The sequence below is a fragment of the Metopolophium dirhodum genome, chromosome 5 (genome assembly GCF_019925205.1).
Source record: "Metopolophium dirhodum isolate CAU chromosome 5, ASM1992520v1, whole genome shotgun sequence".
Taxonomy (NCBI): domain Eukaryota; kingdom Metazoa; phylum Arthropoda; class Insecta; order Hemiptera; family Aphididae; genus Metopolophium; species Metopolophium dirhodum.
The window spans coordinates 7,242,407-7,266,225 of record NC_083564.1 but is presented as its reverse complement, the minus strand read 5'-3'; the positions used below and the strand labels follow the sequence as shown (position 1 = coordinate 7,266,225).

At 29.9% G+C, this 23,819-nt stretch overlaps 1 protein-coding gene across 2 annotated transcripts in view; it reads left to right on the top strand.

Moving 5' to 3' along the window:
* The window catches only part of LOC132945303 (DNA-binding protein D-ETS-3-like), a 58,645-nt gene that overhangs the window by 16,496 nt on the left and 18,330 nt on the right, over positions 1 to 23,819 (top strand). For both annotated transcript variants that reach the window (XM_061015007.1, XM_061015006.1), the window contains one exon: positions 18,823 to 18,873. In XM_061015007.1, the coding sequence (XP_060870990.1) occupies positions 18,823 to 18,873 (51 nt within the window). The remainder of the gene's footprint in view (positions 1 to 18,822; positions 18,874 to 23,819) is intronic.

The following is a 23,819-nucleotide window of genomic DNA, read 5'->3' as shown; positions in this document are numbered from 1 at the left end:
CATGCAATCCAATCATACAATTTTTGCTTTTACCAATAGAATTTAAAAAAAAAGTATGTAAGAAAACAATATCGTGCATATTATTATACACAGTACCTACAACAAAATATCCTAATTGCATGGTAAACTATATTTCAAAAATGATGATAGATTTACAATAGTATAATGGTGTTTGAAATATACATTTTCAACTACTGCAGAGACTCGAACTTTGGAAAGTTATTATTTGAAACACGTGCAGTGCTCCATTGTCACCAATCATAACGAATATATATACATATACGGCACCCCTCTATATATTGTCGAACGTTATTTTACATAATAAAGAGAATTTATGACAATAATAATTATAATTGTTACCAGTGAATTAAATCGAAGTGCGTACGTATGGTATGGTTACTTTTGTCTGTCGTCGATACCATATCACATGTCGTTTCTCTACCACCCCACCCCCCACACCAACACCAACAACCCGCCACCCACACCCCGCAATGTTGTGGAGTCTTTGAATACACTCGCTCTTGCCCACTATCTGCCCCCGACTCCTTCGGCACCCCACACCAAATACTGCACCCACTCGCCGACCGCCACGACGACGACGAGTTTTCGAACATGACTAATCTCTATGGGTTTCCGTTTCGGAATGGAAAGTCGGCGGCGTACGGTTTCCTGCCGTACGCACGGCCCGAAATAATAGCCCCAGTCCACACGCGTCGCGGCCTTTGTCAATTAAAGGCCCTTTCGGTCCATTTCACCAGTGGACGACCGCCTTTAACGAGCGACCCTTTCACTCTGTCCCGCAACTCGACCATTGTTTGTTTATGATTAAAACCAAACGGGCCAGAAAAAAATACGCGCATATAATAATAATAATAAAAAAAAAATACTAATGTACACAATAGCGTTTTTATACGGAACATCTCGCATGACATTGCAATTTTTCATTTTTATGACGACCAGTGGCGATGTACCGCCGTGACTATAATAATATTATCATTGATATCCCGAATTTCATACTTATTTTTATCAACTGAAATTCACTTTTTACTCGCGTTATATTATATTTTTTATTATTTGGGTAGGTACCTATCTTACAAGTTTAAATAAAAAATATCAAAATGTTCGGATAAATTGCACTATATAATACAAAAATAATTGGAGTCCTATAGTAGAAACTATATTAGGCTAATGTAGTAATGTATGTATACACCTAATACCTACCTACTTATATAAGTTATATAATTATGTTGAATGTTATTATTCGATAAATCTATTTATTGTAAAATTGTAAGATTGTGACTTAAAAAATACATATTTAGATATTTTATTCTTCTACTGTAATCTGCATTTTTTACAACTGAACAGTGTATCATTTGACTCTAATACAAACTGTTAACTGAAATAACAAATATTATAATATATGAATATTAAAAATGTAATAAAAAAATGTTTAACATGCATAGTGCATGTGTCCATTATTATTATTATTATAGAATATACTTATAGAGAGTAAACTTAGTATAGAGTATATAATATTATATTTTACTAGTATAGGCTGTAATTAATAAAGTGTAATTAAATATATCAGTAAATGTATCATATTGTGTATTAATATTTACCACTAGATGGTTAGGTACCTAATAAAAAATATGTATAGGTACCCAAATATTTGACTCAACTTTAAAACATATGTTTATGTTTTGATTTAAAATTATTTCCACCTGGCACAGATTTCATAAAAACGATTTGTGATATTGTACATCCCTAAAGCTTGGTTCCCCTATATCTGAGTAACATAGGTGAATTTAATAATAAACCAAAGTGTTCGTTATAGGTACTAATCACCCCTAACATCAATTCATTATTATAGTGTAGGTACCTACACCGCTTTGTGGCCACCACCTGTCTATACATCTGACGGCCTAATAAGTCTAATTTCAATTTATATTATGTTCATTGTTTAATCCCATTATGGCATTATTGCGCATGGCTCATAGTATATCGAATCATCACTTTGAAATAACTGATTATAGTACACTAGGTAATGAATGTATTCTAATATCCCGTTGTATTAATTAAATTAAAGAAATATAAATAGATTAACAATGTTTAGGTTTATAGTTTCATTACATAATTAATAATTATAGGTACCTATATATTAATCAATAACTATAAATCGTTTTATCATGAGCATGATTTTCTATAGAAATAAAGACGATTAAAATCTGAAATAACATTGAATTATTTTTGAAATTTTAATTTAAGGTAATAACTTTTTGTAGATAATGTAAGAGGATTTCGGCGTGCTACTATAAGGTAACTATTTGTTTTCTCTCTCTCTGACCCACGTGTAGCTTAACAAATTGTTAAATTTAAGTTTGTTATTGGGTAAAATCATTAAGCTTTAGTAAAGCTAACAACACAAGGTTGGTTTTGATGAACGCAAATTTACTATATTGTGCGTACGCATGGAAAACACATAGTGTGCTGTTATCCTTTTAAATCTTAATCATTAATACGCAAATATCTAAAATTTAAATTACATTTGTAATAATATAGGTCTTATTGTTAATTGTATAACATTGTAAGTCCGGATGGCGAATAGAAGTTTCCGATTAATTATTAAGTATCTAATCATTATTGAAGTATACCTATTACCTATTCGGTATTATAAGTATACTCACATTTTATTTGTCACTTCGTCAATCGTCAGTATTCTTATTTTACTTATTTTTGAAACACTAAAGTTAAAGAATATTGAATGACAGAGCGCGCTAGGATATTGAGTTTCTCTCCGATCGATATGATTCGAAAGGGGTGCAAAAAACGGAAAGGAAATATTCGTCACATAGAGCGCAGTACTCTGTCTGAAAATTAATATCATTGTAGTTGGTAAACTATAATAAACGATTTTTTTTATTCTGAAATGTATACTTACATATACATCATAAGTCTTAATAATTGATAACTATTATTGTATTTTAAAATATGACTCTGATCGGAGCTTTGCTTGCCTACTATATTATAATGTTTATACGACGTTTTTGAAGTTATTAAAAAAAAAATAAAAATATTAGAACACATAGGTACCTACATATTTCTGGTTACATAAAAAATTTAGCCAACGATTCATTAAAATGTAATGAAATGTACTGAAACGTAAATCATGGCTCATTTATTTATGACTATTCATGACCATTAGCTTACTGCCTCACTACAATGTCGATTGGTTGAATATTTAGTGATTGTTTATGCGACTCAGCAATAATGTCATAATAACATGGTTTTATGTTTAAATTTTTCAAATGTAATACCTAATAATTGCGATCGGATATAAACGATATACCTACTTCAATACTTTATACCCAGAGCAGCACCTATTAGTACACATAAATGTAGTTTTCGTATTAGACCTTGGTTAATGGTATATAGTTGTATATAGCGAGTACACTAATTGGATCCCAGGATTTACGGATGACTAGTTTGATTCAAGCTTTCAACTAATCATTAGTTACATCTTACATCCTTCGAACCATCAAAAATATTAATAATAACTATTTATAAATTTACAATCGTACTTTCTCCATTCCTCCAATCCTTTCGTGTAATTGTGTGTTATAATTAAAATTATTTTATATATTGCACATTTATAACTACATTAAGTACCTATGTAATTTAATTTCAAAACATAGAATGTTTTAAATATTAAAAATAATACAATTAAAATATCAGCAAAACCAAGTATGATATGTCTTCCTGCAGCCTCCTATTAGTTTATATAGATCGATCACAGGCTGTTCTGTCTGTAAAAGTTTTAAAAACAGTTAAAAATTATTAATTTTCATATTGAATATCTATAAGTTCATTGTTATATATTATTTAAAATAAAATGTATTACAAATTATCAATCGAATATTGAAGTTTAAACTGTGTACTGATTTAATAATAATTTAAATCACTAAGTTATACTATAATTATTGTAGCTTCTGTCGTAAGTACATATAATATATCATTATATATTATATAATAATATGTAGCTATATATAAATGTATCATAATAAGTAAGGTTTTATTATTATGCGCAGACAAAATAATAGTAAGTAGATATTATTAATTTGTCGATTGGAAAACTGTAAAACACAACATAGCGTCAATTCGCGTTTTTATACTTAGACGCTTAGGTTTTAACTTGCTATTGAGTGGAAACACCTATAATGTAAAACTATATTATTCCTTCTTCGCTACGTGGTCAAACATATAAAAAAAAGGTTCTAACTTACTTAAAAATCGCCATTTGTGCAATTTTAAATTTATAAAACTCGTGTTCAATTATAAATATATATATACTTATAGGTACCTTTATATGCATTGGTATTTTATTATTTAAGTATACATTGAATTCAAAGGTACTTTCACATTTCTATAAGATATAAAAATGCATACGTTTATATGTTATAAATCATAACATAATAAATCAGGTTCCTGAGTATATCTACTTATACTTAAAAATTATAATATATATAATTTAATTGTGTAAATATTAATTATTTCTTTGTAAGAATATAATATGTGAAAAAAAAATATTTTTAATCGCACAAAATGATTTTAAATGCTTTTGAAAACTATTCGGCACCTATTCGAGTTTATGAATGGAACCGATTTTGTCGAAAACACCATAATATTCAACTTTTTATTTTATTTTTTTTAGTAAATCGAAAAATGTTTACATTTTACATTCTTTTTTTCTCATTGGAATAGTCAACAAAAACACAATTCTTTTAAATATTTTGAGACGTTCCCGATGGCAATAAGTATTAACTTTTCAACGAAAAAAATAACCACGTCCTATCATTATATTTGTATAGATATTACATGCGGTGGCGGCGACCCTTTAGAAAATTAATAATGCTCCTCTGAGTGGCATGTTGAATGTTACAAAATCAGATAAAAAACAAGCGTGCGGTTACAAGCGTGTTGCCCGCGTTTGCGATATGCGTTCTCCACGTTACCTTATCGTTTCCTGTTCTCGACACTGCACGTGGACGACAACCGTATCAATACACGTTTTTTGGTGCACCCCAGTTTTGGCCCTATCGTATCTTTGCTGACAATAATTGAGACATGACTCACAGATAATCCGACAAAAAATTATATATATATATTATGTGGTACATAAATCTCACATTTGTATATTGCATGGAACGAGATAGGTACCCATACCTACCTACAAATGAATAAAAAATCAAATACTAATCATCTAATAAATATTCTAATTTATCAAAGTAAACTAATTAATAATTTTATAAAATATAAATTCTTGAAACATATATTATTTAAAACAGTGCTATGGGAATAGAAGTTATCATCACCCACCCACAATCAACCCATCACACATTGTAAACAGACAGCGCTTGCAACTATGGTAAATAATTATTTCATAGATAGTGTAATACAAAATATGTAAGTTAAAAAAAAGCGTTACATCATATGTGGATATCGGGGGAGCTTACGGGGGCTTAGCCCCCCAAAAGTCCGTGAAATCTCCTTCTTTTTTAGCTGTGTGGGATAGAAGCTTTCTACCCACTCACATTGATGTTAATAATGTTAGCCCCCTTGAAAAGTTTATGGATTTCCGCATATGTGTTATATACTATTATTTATATAACAATTATAAAAATGATTATCTTCATTTGTATATGAATAATAGCTAGGGAAGCAAACATACAAATAATTATTAATTTTAATAGTGTAAGTATCTAAATACCTGATACACGAGCTAAATTTGAAACAGCCTAAATTAAGGTTAAAAACAATTAAATTTTAATATTTCTTACTATAATATTATTATTACTAGGGTTGCCATTCGTCCCGGTTTGACCAGGACAGTCTTGGTTTTAACGTCATGTCTCGGTTTCCCGGCCGGTCAATTTATCCTGGTTAATAGAAGCTGAGAGAAAACTAAACTAGATTAGACTTTTTTTTTAGATATGGTTCCCGATGATTTAATGTTGTACCTACTGGTTGTTCTTATTTAAAATATAAACTGAAATATTGGTTCTACAATAATCTATACACACAGAGAAATAAATAAATAATTTATATAATAAGTTAAAAATGATTATTCACATTACATATAATATATATTATTTTTTCTATCATCGTTTTTTTTTTTTCAAAATGAAGTAAGTAAATGTAAAAAAATTGTAGTGGCTAATAAATATTTATATCAAAAAAAGGATATACTTATTTCCATACAAGCAAAAAAAAAGAATAGGTTCCTTATCAATATGATTTACCGGTTTGGTAATTTCAATAGCTTATTATATGCATACTTACATTGATTAATTAATATACTATTTAATAACTAATTTAATACCTACCTAAATTATGTTATAATATAATTTAATATAATATATATAATTATTGCATTTATAATACTATAATTAATTATTATTTATTTATACATTTTGTAAGACCAAAATATGCTTATTAATTACCATTTACAACTGTTATTTATGTATTAGGTACCTATTTATATTATTATATTGTTGTGTAAAATCGGGTTATTATAATTTAATAATCAGGGCTGGGATGGTGAATATCGAGGCTATGTGCGAAATGTTTTTGAGGGACTTATTTAATAGGTGTTTGGTGTTACTTTTAGGTCTCAGACAGTCCAATTTTACGTCTATAGATGAATCTTAATCATTAGATGAATACAATATGAACTATATGGACCCGATCATTTATTTTTTCAACAGGTTGTGGGGCCTTATAATGCGCTGGGTCCTGTGCCACTACAGCACTGCGGCTAGAACCACCTATTCAAATCAGCTCTTTAAATAATATTCACCCAAACATAAAATAGTAAATACTAGGAAGCGATTGCTGCAATAGACCATCAAAATTGACAGTTAATTTTAACCATGTGATGAATAATAATGATAGAGTATTATAGAGACATTTAGATTTTAGAGATCAGAGGATTCACTTCAGTTTTTACTAGCAAACTCAATATACATTATATAAATATAATAATATATCTGACTTAATATCGTATATGTATTAGGCTGACATTCGGAAATTTGGAAGATAAAAATTACGAATCATCGTTTAAAATGAAAAATCAATATTTTTGTCTGATAAAATATGGGCTGTGCCTATACGCCGCGTGGATCTATAGATATTATATATTATATCGTATATTACGCCATACGACTACAATATACAAGGTATCGCTTCGTACTTAAAATATTATGTATTGGATTATAAATGCGTTGTACGCCGAAAAAAATTGTGTGTAACTGGCGACAAAGGGTTGATACAATAGTGTGAAGTATTTATTGTTTGCATGGGTATATATAATATGAGCTAAGTACTACACAGTGGAAAACAATAGGCCGGCTTGTATACATGGGGTTTTTTCTTTCATGACCACCACACACTATTTCTGACCATTTTTAAAGCCTTCCCCGACCAAGGCACTCTAAACGTATTTTGAAAGTAATTACACTTAATTACAGCACTATTTGGTCCACTTTTAAAGGTTCTTTTGTGATCGCCATTCACCACCGCTGTTTCCTATATATGAACGTCATATAACCAACACCCATTTTTCCACTGGGAGGTATAGTATACTTGTTGTACATCCTATCGGTTTTTATAAATTATTTTTTACATAACGCGAAGGTTTTCGGCTTTCGCTCTCCAATATAAAAACTTTTATTTTTAATATTTTTTAATGCAAATAATATTATCTGTATAATACAACCTGTATGTACATCACAATAAGTGTATATTATATTATACCTAGATAATATGTATTTGAACATAAGAGACGTGCTAATATTTTTTTTTTGTAACATTTTGGTTACCTACGATTACGGTTTGATTATAATTGCCAAGTTATTGTTTTTCAAAAAAGATCAAGCACACATCGACAGGCTAATATTTAAGATAGATGTTAGGTCTTATATAGTCATCAGACAGCTAGTGTGGTTACTTTGACGAGAATTTTCAGATAATACTTGAAGGGTATATAAAATATAAACAGTTTGCGTGTAGTTTCTAAGCCGAGACTATATTATCATGAAAAGGCTTATTCTGAAATTTGAAATAAAAATTACTCGACCGCTGTATATTATTAAGAGAGAAACGGTCGATCGCGGCTCCTCGGCGACCCTCGATCGCCATGGCAACGCATCGATTGTGTCCGGGCGTTGGAACTATTCCAAATTACCTGCGGGGGACCTGAAATAATTATTTTTTATTATTGTTTTGCTCGGCTTGCCGTCCACACGAAGCAGTACAGAACTCACAAGATATCGATCAACTTTGGTTTCGCCGCGTATTTTTGCATGTACCTACCTATATATGATTATGATAGCAATTTGTCTTTCACTACACGCGAAAATTGATGTGCGAAAACAATTACGAAATAATGGTAGTTATTCAAAATACCACGTATATTCAGCCATTTGAAAGGCGACACCTAGTATATTATTATTAGTTATTTTCCGACGAAAAACGCTTTTGTGATTTTCCCGTATCGAAAGGGCTTATAGTAAAAGTACGGAGACAATACTACCCATATCGATGATGAAAGTTCAAATGTTAATCAGCCTTTGCATTTAATATATTTCACTGTGATTTATGCAGCGCAACCTACACACGTGCAAGCATACGCGTATACGAAACAACAACAATCTGCGCGTTACTATACGCAATAATAATTAGATATAATATAAAGCTTGCCCAAATCGCAAACAATTAATAAACGAGACAATTATTGACAGTGGCGTACGCAGGGGTAGGGTTCTAGGGTTCTGACGTCCCCTGAAATGTCTTCCTTTTACAAAAAAATCTTATTTACCACCATTTCAATACACAGAAGTCGATTAATTGTTGCTCATTTGTAATAGATATAAAATAATTTGTCAAATACGACTAAGACGTCGATAATCACAGTTTCAGTTTTTTGGCTGATTTAGAACATCGCTAAACGTTTGCCACAATCGTCGTATGGTGTATCATCATGGATCATCGTTCATCAATTATTACCACGTTTATTACGACCCGAAGAGGCTCTATTATAGATGACCCGGTGTCCAGGTTAAACACTTGAGTGTTCTAAATGTAAACCAAATTTGAGACTAACTTTAATTTGTTATAACCAATTGTTAAAAATCTGTTTATAAAAAAACATGTAAATTATTTACCCTAACCAAACCCTAACCGAACTTAAATAATGCGTACGACGTACGCTATTGCTTATTGATATTGTCATGTCAGCTGCACACAAAATAACATGACATTCGTGTAGGTATACGATAATTTATCCGTCGTTCTACGATAGCTTTCATCTCAAACCATCGTACGCATACTATCGATGAATGGCGTTCAAAGACTAGTCAGACTTATGCGAGCCGAAGGAGGTAGGTATAGTGTTCCGCAGCGTTTTCGTTTTTCATTTGCTCAAGTGCTTACCTCGACTATTAAAATCGTGTATGTTACAATATTACGTAGGTACTATACGTAGCAAGTGTTCGATACCATTCAAAGTTATCTCACCCCCCCCCCCCCCCATTATCCACAGCATCGGCGTATGGGCTCGTAAAAAATCGACACCCTTCGACCATACGCGCCGTGCGAACATAATTATTATAATATTGTAATATATAATATAATATATTGTCATGAAGAAGATGTTCACATTGACCGGCAAGTAGGGCACAACAATATGCTCAATGTCAGACGGTGCAGCGGAGCGGCGCGTAGTATTTTATGGGCGACCACCCGCGTGCGTCGCATGGCCATAGTGACAAAATCGGTTTTTACGAGAAGCACGCGCCCTCCTCTGGGGCGGGGGTGGTGGACGGGTGAAAACATATTGTGCAAATCGACAATGCACGCGCACGCGTGTGTGTAAATATAATATACAATAATAATAATAATAATAATAATAATAATAATAACAATAATATATTATGTATATGTATAATAATAAACGATATATTTACTGGATCACGTGCTCGGCCACTTAACCGACCGAGTGTATCCGTTTCACCGATTTTCACACGGTGTCGCGGTACGCGCGCGCCGTTCCCCTCTCGCCGTACCGTCACGACTACCCGCGGGGCGGTGGATTTTTTCCCGTGTTTCCGCCGTATTCGTACGCACCCCCCTCGCACGCCGGTGGACCTTGACGGCACGCTGCCCCGCGCTGCAGTTGACTCTCGATCGCCACCAACAATGCGCAGATAATTGGACGGAATGATATTATAATGTACAACAATATCATATTATGATATATTATTATAAATTATTATAATAAAATATAAGAAAGTGTTTTAAATTTTCAATGCACCGAAATCGCACACCCGATGAACACGTACACACACACATACGATTGTATGCGCCGAAAACTACCGTGAGACCGTGATAAAATATTTGTTACTGTACAGGGCGACGCGTGTTTAAGTCGTTTTGTAAATAAAATAAACCCACTATATGGAAAACGGGGGAAAAACCAATGGATGAGTGAAAAGTTTTTTATTTAATCAAACGCGTAACACCTATTTTACCGACATAATATATTATGTATTTCATTGATAAAGTGTAATAATTTACATATTATAATATATTATTATGATTATAAACACAGTATACTGTAACAGTGTAACGGGACATTACTGTACGGTAACCATTGGATTTGATTCCCGAAAAATGTACTGTAAAATGAACTTTAGTTTCGCCTGGCTGCAGCCTAGTGTTACGATTTCGGGCAATTTCTATTTTCTACAGAAATTCATCTAAATCACACGCGTAAAAGAAAACGGAGAAATACCTATAGAATCGGAAGCTTTTAAGAATAGTTTTTATTCCGGGCCAAAAGACGAATATAAAATTAGCGTCGTGATGTCTGAAGGAGCATATAGTGCTCCTTAAAGGATCAAATGGCTTGGAATGAAATCGCGAACCCCAATACACGAAAATAAAAGGCACTATAATTTTTTCCTCCCTTTCTACATCATGACAGTCGCTATTGCCACGGGTCGCCGCCAGTGAACAACATAATTTTTGCATCAGTAGACTTTTTTCACATCAAAATATATTTTTATTTCACCCAGTGCCCATATTCTTTGTGATAAACGCATTTACTAGCCTGTGACAAATTTTATTATTAGTCAAATTGTTTATACATTATGGTCTTATGTTATATAAAAGCATATTTTTACTAAAATATTCATCGTTTTATAATACGAAAAAAATATCATATTTACTATAAAAACCTACGCTTTATAAACAATATTTTTTTCCAATAAAAATAGAAAGAAATAATATAATATTTAACAGGATTATAATATCGATAGAATGCAGATATTTACTTGTATTTAAACCTATACTTAAAGTGCTTGTTACAACTTTTAAAATCATAATAATAATGTGAACAAATTTATTTGATATTAATTTATTTTCAAAAAGAAAAAAATCTTTATGTTTTTGGCCTGAAATAATTAAACATACAGAGTGATTCGCCAAGAATACTCAACCCCATTTTTTATTTAAATATTGAATTTATTTAAATTATGATTTGGAATTTTCAAATATACTTGAGGACCAGATTTTCAATCAAATGAGTATCCTGTAGCGATACAGGCATCTTTATTTTAAACAAAAATCGCCATTTTCCCTGTAAATTCATGTCGATTATTTTTTTGAAAATGTTGATGTATGTGTATGCTTCGTGAATCACGCTGTATACTACTATATTAGTTTCTAGGTTTATATTCAGTGAAATGTATTGAATGTATTGAATTTAAATGGCCTAATAATGTATACAATATATAAACATTTTACCGAATTAGTTATTATATAAATTAATTAACTAAAAATATATTTAAAAACATATTTACGTTAACTAGGCATAGAAACAAAATGTATTTGTTTTTTATTTATCGTACAACGTTAATAGCAATAAAATAAAGAATAAATATTATTCAATTACACAGGTCAGGAAACTGAGTAAATTATAATGACAATAAATCAAGAACTAATGACTGTTATCTAATTCTCCATAAGTCATAATCAAAAATATATTTCCCAGTTATATGGTTATGTAAATAAAATCATGCAATTTCCCTTGTAGGTCTACATATTATAATTTGTATTACTAAACTTAATTGAATAAAATATCGATTGGACAAAAATTATTATTTACCCAACTAAGTAATAATGTATATATAACATATATATTCAACATAATTTCCTAAACTATTCTTATAGAATCCTTGTAAAGTTGTAAACCATCGTTTATTTTTTAATGAAGTGTTAAAAATTAAAAAAAAACAAAAGTAGATTGTAAAATTGTATTAATATTATAATATATACACATATACTTCTAATAACATGTGGTTATTACCTCAAGTTTTCATAGGCCGCACTGCCGCATAAATAATAATTACAGTTCATTTTCATTTTCGTATAAAATACTACCTAGCATTTTTATTTTAATACGTTGAGTTATGGTGAAATGGAAATATTTGTTTGAGTTACATAGGTTTAACTTTTAAATTATTATCGATGCAAAAGATGAATTTCTAGACAATGTACTTCGAATAATAGTAATTAATATTTGTATTATTATTATTAATGTGATGAATATGTCAGTTCCTATTTTATATAAAATTGAATGCGTGTAAATCAATATCCATTTGCTTGGTTAGAAAAAGTAATGCTCCATTCAAATTTTTAAGGGTTGATAACCTATTTTTGTACAATGAACGTTAACAAAAAATGTAAGGGTGATCGATATTGTCAAAAAAGTATTATTACCGCTTTTACCTATGAATAAATTTGGTTACTAAACATAAAAAGCTGTTAGTAGATAACATTTTTAATTATTTAAATATTATGCAGTCTTCTACTGACCGTGACCGTGGCCCGTGCAAGCGTAGTATGAGTTTACCGACGTAAGGGTGAAGGGTCGCCTAGTTGCAACGATGATGCAAATTAGCGAACCGTGGCGTAGAAAACAAATTTATTTATTATTGACAATGTGTTCATTGTACATGGTATGGATATAAGACAAAATTACGTTATACCTACTAAAAAAACAAAATATGTAGATGCAATACTATTATGTAGAAATAACTGTGATATCAAACAAGTAGAATAATATATCGGAGCTAATATTATGTTATACAGGAATATTTTATTTTTAATAATAATTGTACACAATAAAAATTAAAACAGCGTGTAGTTTTCATAATATTACGTTGAAAACTATGTATAATTTGTAAAATAAGTAAAAAGTATAAAAAAGGAATTTAAATATTGATTCAAATCAATTTTATCTTTCTTATATTGAATAATGAATTTTCCCGGCTAGTTGGCCAGCTGCCGACTGTGACTAAGTGGCGCCACCACGGTAACGGGCCAATCAAAAGATCCAAAAAATGTTTTCAGATGCAACACATGAACCCTCTGTTTCACCCGTGTGCACAATTATGTCTTCCTATATTGTGTTCCGTTTTTCTTCAGTTGATGTCTTATATAATACAAATCCTTATGAACACAATCACAATACTGAATATGATTACTTTTGTGATTTGCTACTTCTTAGTTCTGGATATATATTTTTTATTTAAACACAAAAAAACGGGATACCGATTCAACGAATGATTAGAAGCCGACGTGAATCCAATACTGTTCAGATTGGTAATCTTCTTTGTGTGTGTTTACATAAAAATATGTCTAGAATTAAGAAGTTGCTGCAAATCATAAAAGTAGGTACCTAATCATTGTAATTATTGTGGTCATGCATAAGTATTTGATTTTAATATTTGACAATCTGCAATGTTTATAATTTTTGTGTTTTATTGGTCAAAAAATCTTCTTTTATAAATCAGTATTATTATTATTTTTATATTGAGTTAAGGCTTCAATATCTGAGGTCATTAGCCTGAAGGTTATTTTAGTCGTTTTTTTAGTGTGGGGGAGGGTACGGTATGGAACACCTATGCATATTATGTGGCAAGGATTTATCACTAAAAACCCGGGTGATCACACATCTAGGAACCAGGAACACCGGTTGATTCTTGATCTCAGAACACGTAAGTTACCGAGGCCAACCACCAGGCCTCAGGTTTTATTATATTAAGTGGGAATATACAGGATCTTTCAGATTTCGTGTGACAAAAATGGTGAGGATTATAATGTTGGGTCTTACGCAATTTCTACCATTTTTGTCACACATAATTTGAAATACTCTATTGCACTGCATATAGGAATATGATATATATGTGCCAAAGACCAAACTTATACGTATTCATCTGCAATTATAATATAGCAAAGTTATGTCTACGAAGAGATTCCGATTTATTATTAACTATACAGTCAATAGCTGGTAGTGTTATAACTAGAGCGCGGATTTATATTAATTTACATATTTATTCTGCAGAATAAACCATTGTTGATCGTATATGATATGCTAAGTGAGCAAACAATTTGTTTCATGGCATAACGTTTTAAAAAATGAAACTTTTTTAGCGCATATTTTGACTCAGTGCACTCATTTTTTTCTATTTAAGGGCTTTTTTTACAATTTTAATTGCATGTTTCATCTTTCAGTGCATAATTTGATGTTTTTTTTAGAAATTTTTGAAATATATACTATTGTAATACAATAAAAAATAATCCTATATTTTCATAGTTTCGATTAATATAAAAATAAATTAATAGGTATATTTGTAGGTATAAACGGTTTCCCAAAGATGACCTTAGATCAATCGGTGAAATAAAATAAGTACCTAACCAATATAAGAAAATATCGATTTTGATCCATTGACCATTGACATAATTTCAGAAAAAAATTAAGAAAAGTATTTATAGTAGAGTTCCATAATTTTAAATATATTGTTTTAATTAAAAGTTTAAAAAATACATTTTTTTTTCTAATTTTGTATGCGTATTTGTTATTTTTCATGTATATTTCAACGTTTTAGAGCTGAATATTTAAGATTTTTTAGCTCATATTTGGTTGGTTTTTAATGCGTATAAATCTGCGCTTTAGTCACAACTTTTAAGAAATAAATTAAATCAACGAAACAATATTATTTCTGGTCATAATTTTCAAAATTTACTCTGATTTAAAACTGTATAAGATGGGTCCTAAATGCATTAAAACGAATATTTTGTTGTCAAAATCGTTGTAAAACATCGGCGTGCTAATATTGTATAATATGAAGTGTGAACACATTCAACTAGTTAACAAATCGGAAATAATGTATTGTAATATCGCGCGCTATATGCACATCGTGTTTATAAAAATTACGGCGGCAGTGAAAAAATATTTATACTAATGAAACCTGTTAGGTGTGATGCCTAGAAAAAACACCGCGCCAACAATGGGGAAAAAAAATGCAATGTGTTTCTAATTAAAGTAGAAGGAAACGTTAATGGAAAAGACGATAAGAATAAACGTCGGAAGGAAGGAAGGAAGGAAGGAAGGAAGGAAGGAAGGAAGGCAGGAAGGAAGGAAAGAATGCCTGAACGTACTTAGTTATTAGCCGACACGGGTGAGGACGGGGTGAAAAAAATTCAGAACGGGGGAGTGCATAGTGAAATGTTGGATGGATGGACGGGAACGGCAGCAAACACGGCACGTATGTTTTCTCCGCCGCCCACCCCGCACCCACGCCGTCTGCTACCCCTATATATACCTACCCTGCTTTCGGTTTCCACGTCGCAATATCCTATCCGACCAATCCGGAAGTACTCGAGGGGAGTGATTTGTCGTGGGCGCCGGTGCCCGATTGGTCGTCATCGATTTTTCCGACGCCGCGCCCCACGCGCGTCCACCGTCGTCGCACGAGCGGCTCCCTTACGCGGCGCGCTGGCGATACCTCGACTCCGCCAGCGGGTCAGTTGTACTAACGCGTCTGGTCTGATATCATTCTCTCCCGATTGTACGTCACCACACCACCGAGCTATTTCAAACCTACACACACTAATATATAGGCACAAACGTTGCAGATATATACAAATTAATAAATATATATATATATAAAGTGACGCACGAGTACCATTCGATTATATATAAATAACATAATATAAGTATTACGTTTCGGTTTAATCGGGATCGACCTTTGGCACGCACCATTAATACGTATGGCACTGTTGGAAATAATCGTAACGATCGGGTGAACGATCTACCGCGTGAATTATGTTGGACATCAAAACATCGGATTACCTGAGCAGAAATGGGACGTTTCCCAACTTATCAATGATTTTTGCCGGTACGTGTTTGCATTTTTAAACTCAATAACTACAGTATTATTTTTAGTTCATATTATTAGATTATTGTACTATTAAACATTTTCGACTCCTCCGTGGAGTGCACTCACAACCACATAATATTATAAACTATACGACTCATTTCTTAATATTAATTTACTCGTAGCTTTATAATTGATAATATCTGTAACCAATATGAATAAATAATATTACAAACTGTATACGTACTATAATATATATATATATATATATAGCTATTGAACTATGTCATATATTTGTCAAAATAATAACCTCTCTGCTGTATAGTAAGTTTCGAGTGTACGTCGTCATCAATTTAGTCACTGTTATTGTTAGGGTTGTGTTAAAATTTAATTCAGTGATAAATTATTGCATATGGAAAATGATTCTGATACTATAATATTATATTATTGGTAATTTATTCTTCTATTAATAAGTAATATTTTGCTAGATTAATCAAACTTTTTTCAAAATCATCGAATATATTATACTAATAAGTTATAAGATATATTATTATATAACATATTATGTTATAAACTTATAAGTAAATACCGACGGACCGTAAACGGTGAGATATATATAGGTTTGTGGTATAAATAATTTAGCTTAAAACTAATCTGAAAATGTAATTGTGAATAACAAGTAATAATGCAGGAAACGAAACTATCTACTCCCCCCTCCCTATATGAATAGTGAATCACAACAAAATAACTAAAAACGTTATTTTTTGCTTAAATATCCAATGTAGTAAAACATTTTCAAGTTCAAATGTCTATTAAAAAAAATTATGCACATGTATTTTTAATATTTAAAATTTGTGTAATAACTATTAAAATATATAAAACCTTGTATCACGTTTCAAGATTTTTTACTGAAAAAAGTTTTCAATAAATATATTTATTGTCAAAAACAAAAAATAATTTCAAAATTTCAAATGTTTGTAAATATCTTAAAATGCCTATAGGCTATAAAGTATAAATATCTTAAAATGATTCTACATTTTAGACAATTTATATTATCTATAGATAATTAATATTTATAAAAAATTTCAAATCACTATTTACACTTATTAATTTTTCAAATAAAAAAAACAAACTAAATTGATTTTGTCAAAAACTGTTGTTGCGTAAATATTCCCATTTTTTTATAATTTTGTTTATTGTTTTACCCGAACATTTTAAATTTAACTGAACATTTTTTACTTTTTACTTGAAATACTATCTAAATAGATTCGATTTTCTACCAAAAACCATTACCTAAGTTGAAGATTGAAGTTAAAACTGCTCTTGAAGGTAATCTAAGGCACACACTTATCATTGGTAAACTAATAATTCATACATATCTTAGCATAGAATCTTAGAGAAAGCTGTGAACAAAATTATTTCTTCAATCCATAATAAATATGTGAGCTTACATATAGGTAGTGGCTATAGTATTTAGATATATCTAAAACTTTAAACAAGTTAACAATGTATAATGTATTATGATATACTGATTACTGATAAATTGCGTTTTCAAATAACTATATGTATAGACGTAGGTATAGTATACAATATCAGGAATATATTAATACAAGGCATTATAATATTTAATCTTATTATAACACAAATACATGAGAATTATCTTCTACACTCACATGTAGCGAAATTGCATATCTCTTTCGCCGACCAAAGTCAAATCATTATTTATTAATTAATTATTATTTTATCAGTGGTATTTACAACTTTTTTATAGTAATCCTATTACCACTAGGTATAATAGTTGTTATCGATCACTAAATCAAAAATGTTCGGACCATGTCTTTTCTTAATTCAAATCCTAAATTCTGCTTTGGATATGTACTTTGTGAGGTAAAGGATTGGGGATGGGTGGTTGGGGTGTCAGAAAGTGTTTATTTTATTAATCAAAAAATCCCTAAGAATTTTACAAGTACAAATAATGTTTTTTTAGTTAATATTATAATTACTTTCAATAATCAATTAAGTAAGTTTGTCTTCAAAATTACAAAAATAGTGAACAAGTCGTATTTTAAGTACCTAATGTAAATACTACCTACGAAAACTTGACATATTGGTATTTGCTATGGCCTATATGGACCTATCATGGATAATATTATGCAAATGGTATTAAATATTAAGTACAAGAATAAATCAAGATAATGTATAAAAAAAACTTAATTGCTTAGTCAAAAAATAGAAATTTTCTTTTAAAAAATAACGAGTAAAATATTAACAAAAGTTATGATGAAAATGTTTGTAGTAGGTTGTATAGCTACATAAACATATTTAATATTGTCACATTCTCATGATGAAATATTAAGGCCTATTTTGCATTTGATTGTTTTTAATCGGATTTAAATTTGAATTCAAAAAATATTGATTGTTTTTAATAAAATTATTTAAATTAAAATTATTAATAACATTAATTAAAAAATAGTATATAATTTTTAATGTTTTATTATGATCTATCACTATTGTACTAAAATGTATGTAATAATTATTGTTTTAGATACTCATTATAAAGGATCATGGAGTACACATTCATCGGGGCAAACACAAGGTATGTACCTATTTGAAGTTATTTTATAAAAAATAATGCAATACCATATACAAACTGTACATAAGACTGAATATCTGAATTACTTATACATTAATAGTTAAGTGAACAATCATTAATTATTTTTCTAGTATCTAGACAATTTATTAAAATTACTGTAATTACCTAAGTATTTTATTTTTTAACATGTAAAACAAAATTCATTCGATTTCTTATTAATTTATTCAAATATATTTAAATAATTTCAAGGTAACAAAATAATGATAAGAAAACTAGAAAAATTGTTTAAATCAAAAGTTTTGTTTATTCGTCCATAACAGCTGTTCTACTCGGAGTTCAGTATTGGAAATAACTGCAATATAAATTACGTTACTTATTAAAACGTTATTTATTTTATTACTTTTTACAACAATTGAGTATTTTGTAAAATTAATTTTAATAAATTATTAAATGGTATAAATAAATTGTGTGAAATAGTAGTATAATATATTATTATTTAATTTCGATAAAAAATGTATAGTAGCATCAATATAATCCTAAAAAATAAACGTAGAATTCAAGAACATATCTATAAAGATACAGATAACAATATGAGTATGGTAGACTATTTGAAAAGAGCATTATGTTAAAAACATTAAAAAGGGGGAAAAGGTTATCCTAAATAAACACATGGCATGATTGTCACGTTGTCCAGTAAAATCAATAAAATCATAAAGAGACCTTACCTTTTGATCGCCGACTAAACATATATTCTCTCCTTTTTTTCCGTCCCAATCAAGTCAACAATTTTAGGGGTGAAAAGGTCTAGTACAACAAATGCGCTTGATCACGTGCGAACACTATCAAAATGTTATCGTCTGAGCCGTTTCGGACAGACAATCAAATAACATCCGCATGAATGAGCAATTCTTCTTGCATGTAAAGTAGATGTTATTCATTGATTTTTGTGTCGTTACTCTCTCTCTCTCTCTCTCTCTCACACACACACACACTGAATAGGTTTGTCATAAAGCAAATACAACACAAATTAACATTATAAAAAAAAAACCAACAAAAAATTGAAAAAAGTTAACTATATTTTTTAATATAACAAATAACAATCACACCAAATTATTATACATTTTAAATTTTAATTAATTTGTTAAAAGTATGAAGTTAATTCTATCAATATTTCGTAAATAACTTTGAGTAGATTATAGTTATACTCGTTACATAAAATACTGTCTATTCTTAAAAAAAAATAATTCCTGTTAAATTCTGTACTTTTATATATTTTAACCTTCTTGAGAATTACTTACGTATTCATTTATATTATATTCCTGTTTATTGGCAATATTTATAAATTATAATCAACGTTAGTATCTTCCTGGTTATATAAAATATGTATATCTATTATATAAGAATAATTATTTTATATAAGATATTTACAATATAAAATAAGTACAAAAAATAAATGTGAGGTGAATTGATGGAATAATTAAAACATGAGAGGGGGGTCGTAGACCGTTTGGGCGAATCGACCCAAATAATAGTCAATTTGGGCGAATAGATATATATTGTTTGGGTGAGGGTTTATTCAACAAAAACTACCGTTTGGGGGAGAGTTTACTCTACCAAAACCATCGTTTTGAGCTTTGTGCGAATAAGGTTTAAATAGGTTTATAAGTTAATTAGTTATATATTGTATAGTAATGTACATAATTATTCATATATTGGTATAGGTAGATATAGTTATATTATTATAATAAATAGTAATCTACAGTAGAAAAATAATAATTAAAATAACACGTCATAATATTATAATAAGGTTTGAATTGGTTTATAAGTAAATTAATTTATATATTCTATAGTAATAAACGATTTTTAGTTCAACACTTTTTAACAACATACGTATAACGTACCACATGAAAGTATATTACACAAGACACAACACATCACATAGCAGTATAGCACACTGCAGTGTTATTACTTATTAGTTATTATTTAGGCATACAACTTGTACTTTAATGACTGAATCGTGATCTTGTTTTCAATAATAGTGATTAATAATGATAAACAACGATATCATCCGTACCTAGGTTTTTACCTCGAACATGTAAAAATAATTCCACTCGCCCAAACGACCACCGCCCAGAAGAGGAGTCGCCCAGTGGTGGTACCCCTAAATTATATTTTTCAAGAAGAGAATAATTATGTCCCCTACACCAGTTTATTTTTAGGCATCTGGATGAGTTACCTTGAATTTTATTTTGAGGCTTTTAACAGGAGAATTCGAGTAGTTTGATTATTTATCATTGCGACTGATTATTTTGCTTATTAGTGATTTGAGAAGAGAAATTATTGGGGCTACCAGCGATTTGATTATTTTAAAATTGCGATTTTTATAATTCATATAAAAAATATAATATTTTAATATAAATGCATAAATGCATTGCAATAAATAATACATTTGAAGAAATATTTACATGTGAAATAAAAATAAAATGTCTAAATAAGATATTCGTAGATCATAAGTTATAAGTACCTATTATGATTCATTATACTGTATTGTTTGATAATACAATATTCTATAGACAGACATCGTTTCAATAAAAGTCTATACGCAAATAATATAGTGAATCACATAATATTTCTCTTGTCAGACGAAAAATAAAAATGGAAGCTCTATTAACTATAAATACCTCGGAGCGCTTTTTTGTGTGTTATAAAACGAACTGAACGTGGACATCTAATTCTATTATAATCTCTTGTTATTCGACCACCGTCAAAGGCCACAGGCACAACGGTTCAATGAGCTTTGATTAGACACATCAAAGGCATGTTTGTTATATACCACCGACCGCATTACGAACACCGCCCTAGGCTGGCCCGTCACCTTTGTAAAAGCGTCCAACTGTAAAAGCTGGTAAATGGCTGGGGTCTGGTGAGTTTCGTATAATGTTATGAAAATTCAATCAAAACACGCAGATATACACCCATACATTTTTAAGACAATTTGAATATAATATTTCATTTTAACATTCACATCTAAAAAATCAGACAGGATATGCAGGACGTCATGTTTTGTTTGTATCAAATAACATTTAAAAAATGATCAAATAATCCGATATAATTTAACTTAATCGAATTATCGTCCAAAGACTCGAGAAAAAAAATATTTTCAAAATGTAAAAATAGTGGCAACTGGCAAGTACCATAAGATGAATGGTTTACATTGTATTAAGTAGTATAATATGTCATAATATTTAAAGACTTTTAACTATATTTAAGTGTAATAAACTAATAACTAATAATGTAGTTAAAACAATAACATAAACATTAAATTATAGAGACAAAATTACGAGATTCAAGTTTTAATCGTTGATATGGTAAGTTGTTTATTTTCCCGATACTTTGGGTAAAAATAAAAAAAGATATATTTGTCGAATAAACCTCGAACACATATAAATCACAGATTTATATATTATAGTACTAGATAGCGAACTTCCATCATGAATTGAAGCTTCAAGGTTGGTTGGTAACTGTATGGTATTTTATATGGCAAATAAGATTAATTACGATTTATCTTGTGTTGTATTTTATTATTTCAAAACCTGTCGTTTTAAAAAAAAAATTAATATTTTATATAAATCATTTTATATTTACTATTTTATTTTACCATTAAAAACGATGTTATTCCTAATACATTTTGTATAATGAATGAAATATTTTGCCAACCGACAAAATGGCAGCCATCCACAGCTGAGCTTCATTTGTAACAACAACTTCAACAATGTAAATTATATAGGAGTTCCTTATCTAGTGCAGTATAGAAGTATGTGATATAAATACGAAAACGGAAAACCTATTTGTACAACTTTTAACCACCCCCCCATTCTGTCATTCTGATATTGTTCGAAAAATTTACAATAATTTATTGTACGACCTGCACGCTTCAGTCCATTACATATTATTATTGTGTACAGGTATAGTCAACTTATAAGTTATAACGCTCAAAATATGCAATAATATATAGATATGTTATAAAATATTTTACGTAGAAATGTATAATAATACAATAACAAACAATCGTAAGTTTAAAAAACAGTGAAAAATAAAATACACTCTGACACTCTGTACGTTTATGCATATTATATATATACAAAACGGTTCGTCGAGAATTTCAAGATTCAAATTTTAAACCTACGTTGTATTTCAATATTTTCCAGACACTTTGGGTAAAACTTAAAAGTGTATAGGACTTCATAAAACTAACACTGCATTTAAATGTTGAGTTTTAAATCGGTTAAAATCCAAAATTTCATTTAAATAATCTTAAAAAAATTACAAAATAACACTTCGAAATAGGTAACGGCCTGCAGTGACTGTAATATAATTATTGATATTTGCGGACGTGAATATAGGAATAATATAGTACTACGCGAGAGATATTTATTAAAATGGTTTATATTAGAAGCAATAAAGGAAATATTATAATATGTTTCGGATAAAATTTCGAGAACATATAAATACGGAAACGGGAAACCTTTTCGCACAATTTTTGAACCACCCCGTCCCTCCCTTCCCAATCCTGATATTGTTCGAAAAATGTACAATTCTTATACGACCTGCACCCGTAAGTCCATTACATATTATTATTATTACGTACAGGCAGTCGACTTATAACGCTCATAAAATAATATGCTATAATATTATAATATATGTATAGGTATATAACTATATTATAAAATATAATATCACGTAGAAGGATACAATAATACAATAACGAACAATCGTAAGTTTAAAAAACAGTGAAAAACAAAAAGCACTCTGTACGTACATGCATAATATTATACTATACAAAACGGTTCGTCGGAATCTCGTCGGAAATGTGTTACGCGCATTACTCGGTTCCATTAGCGCGGCGCACAATACATACTCGTCCCGGTGCAACGACGACGGCGACGAGT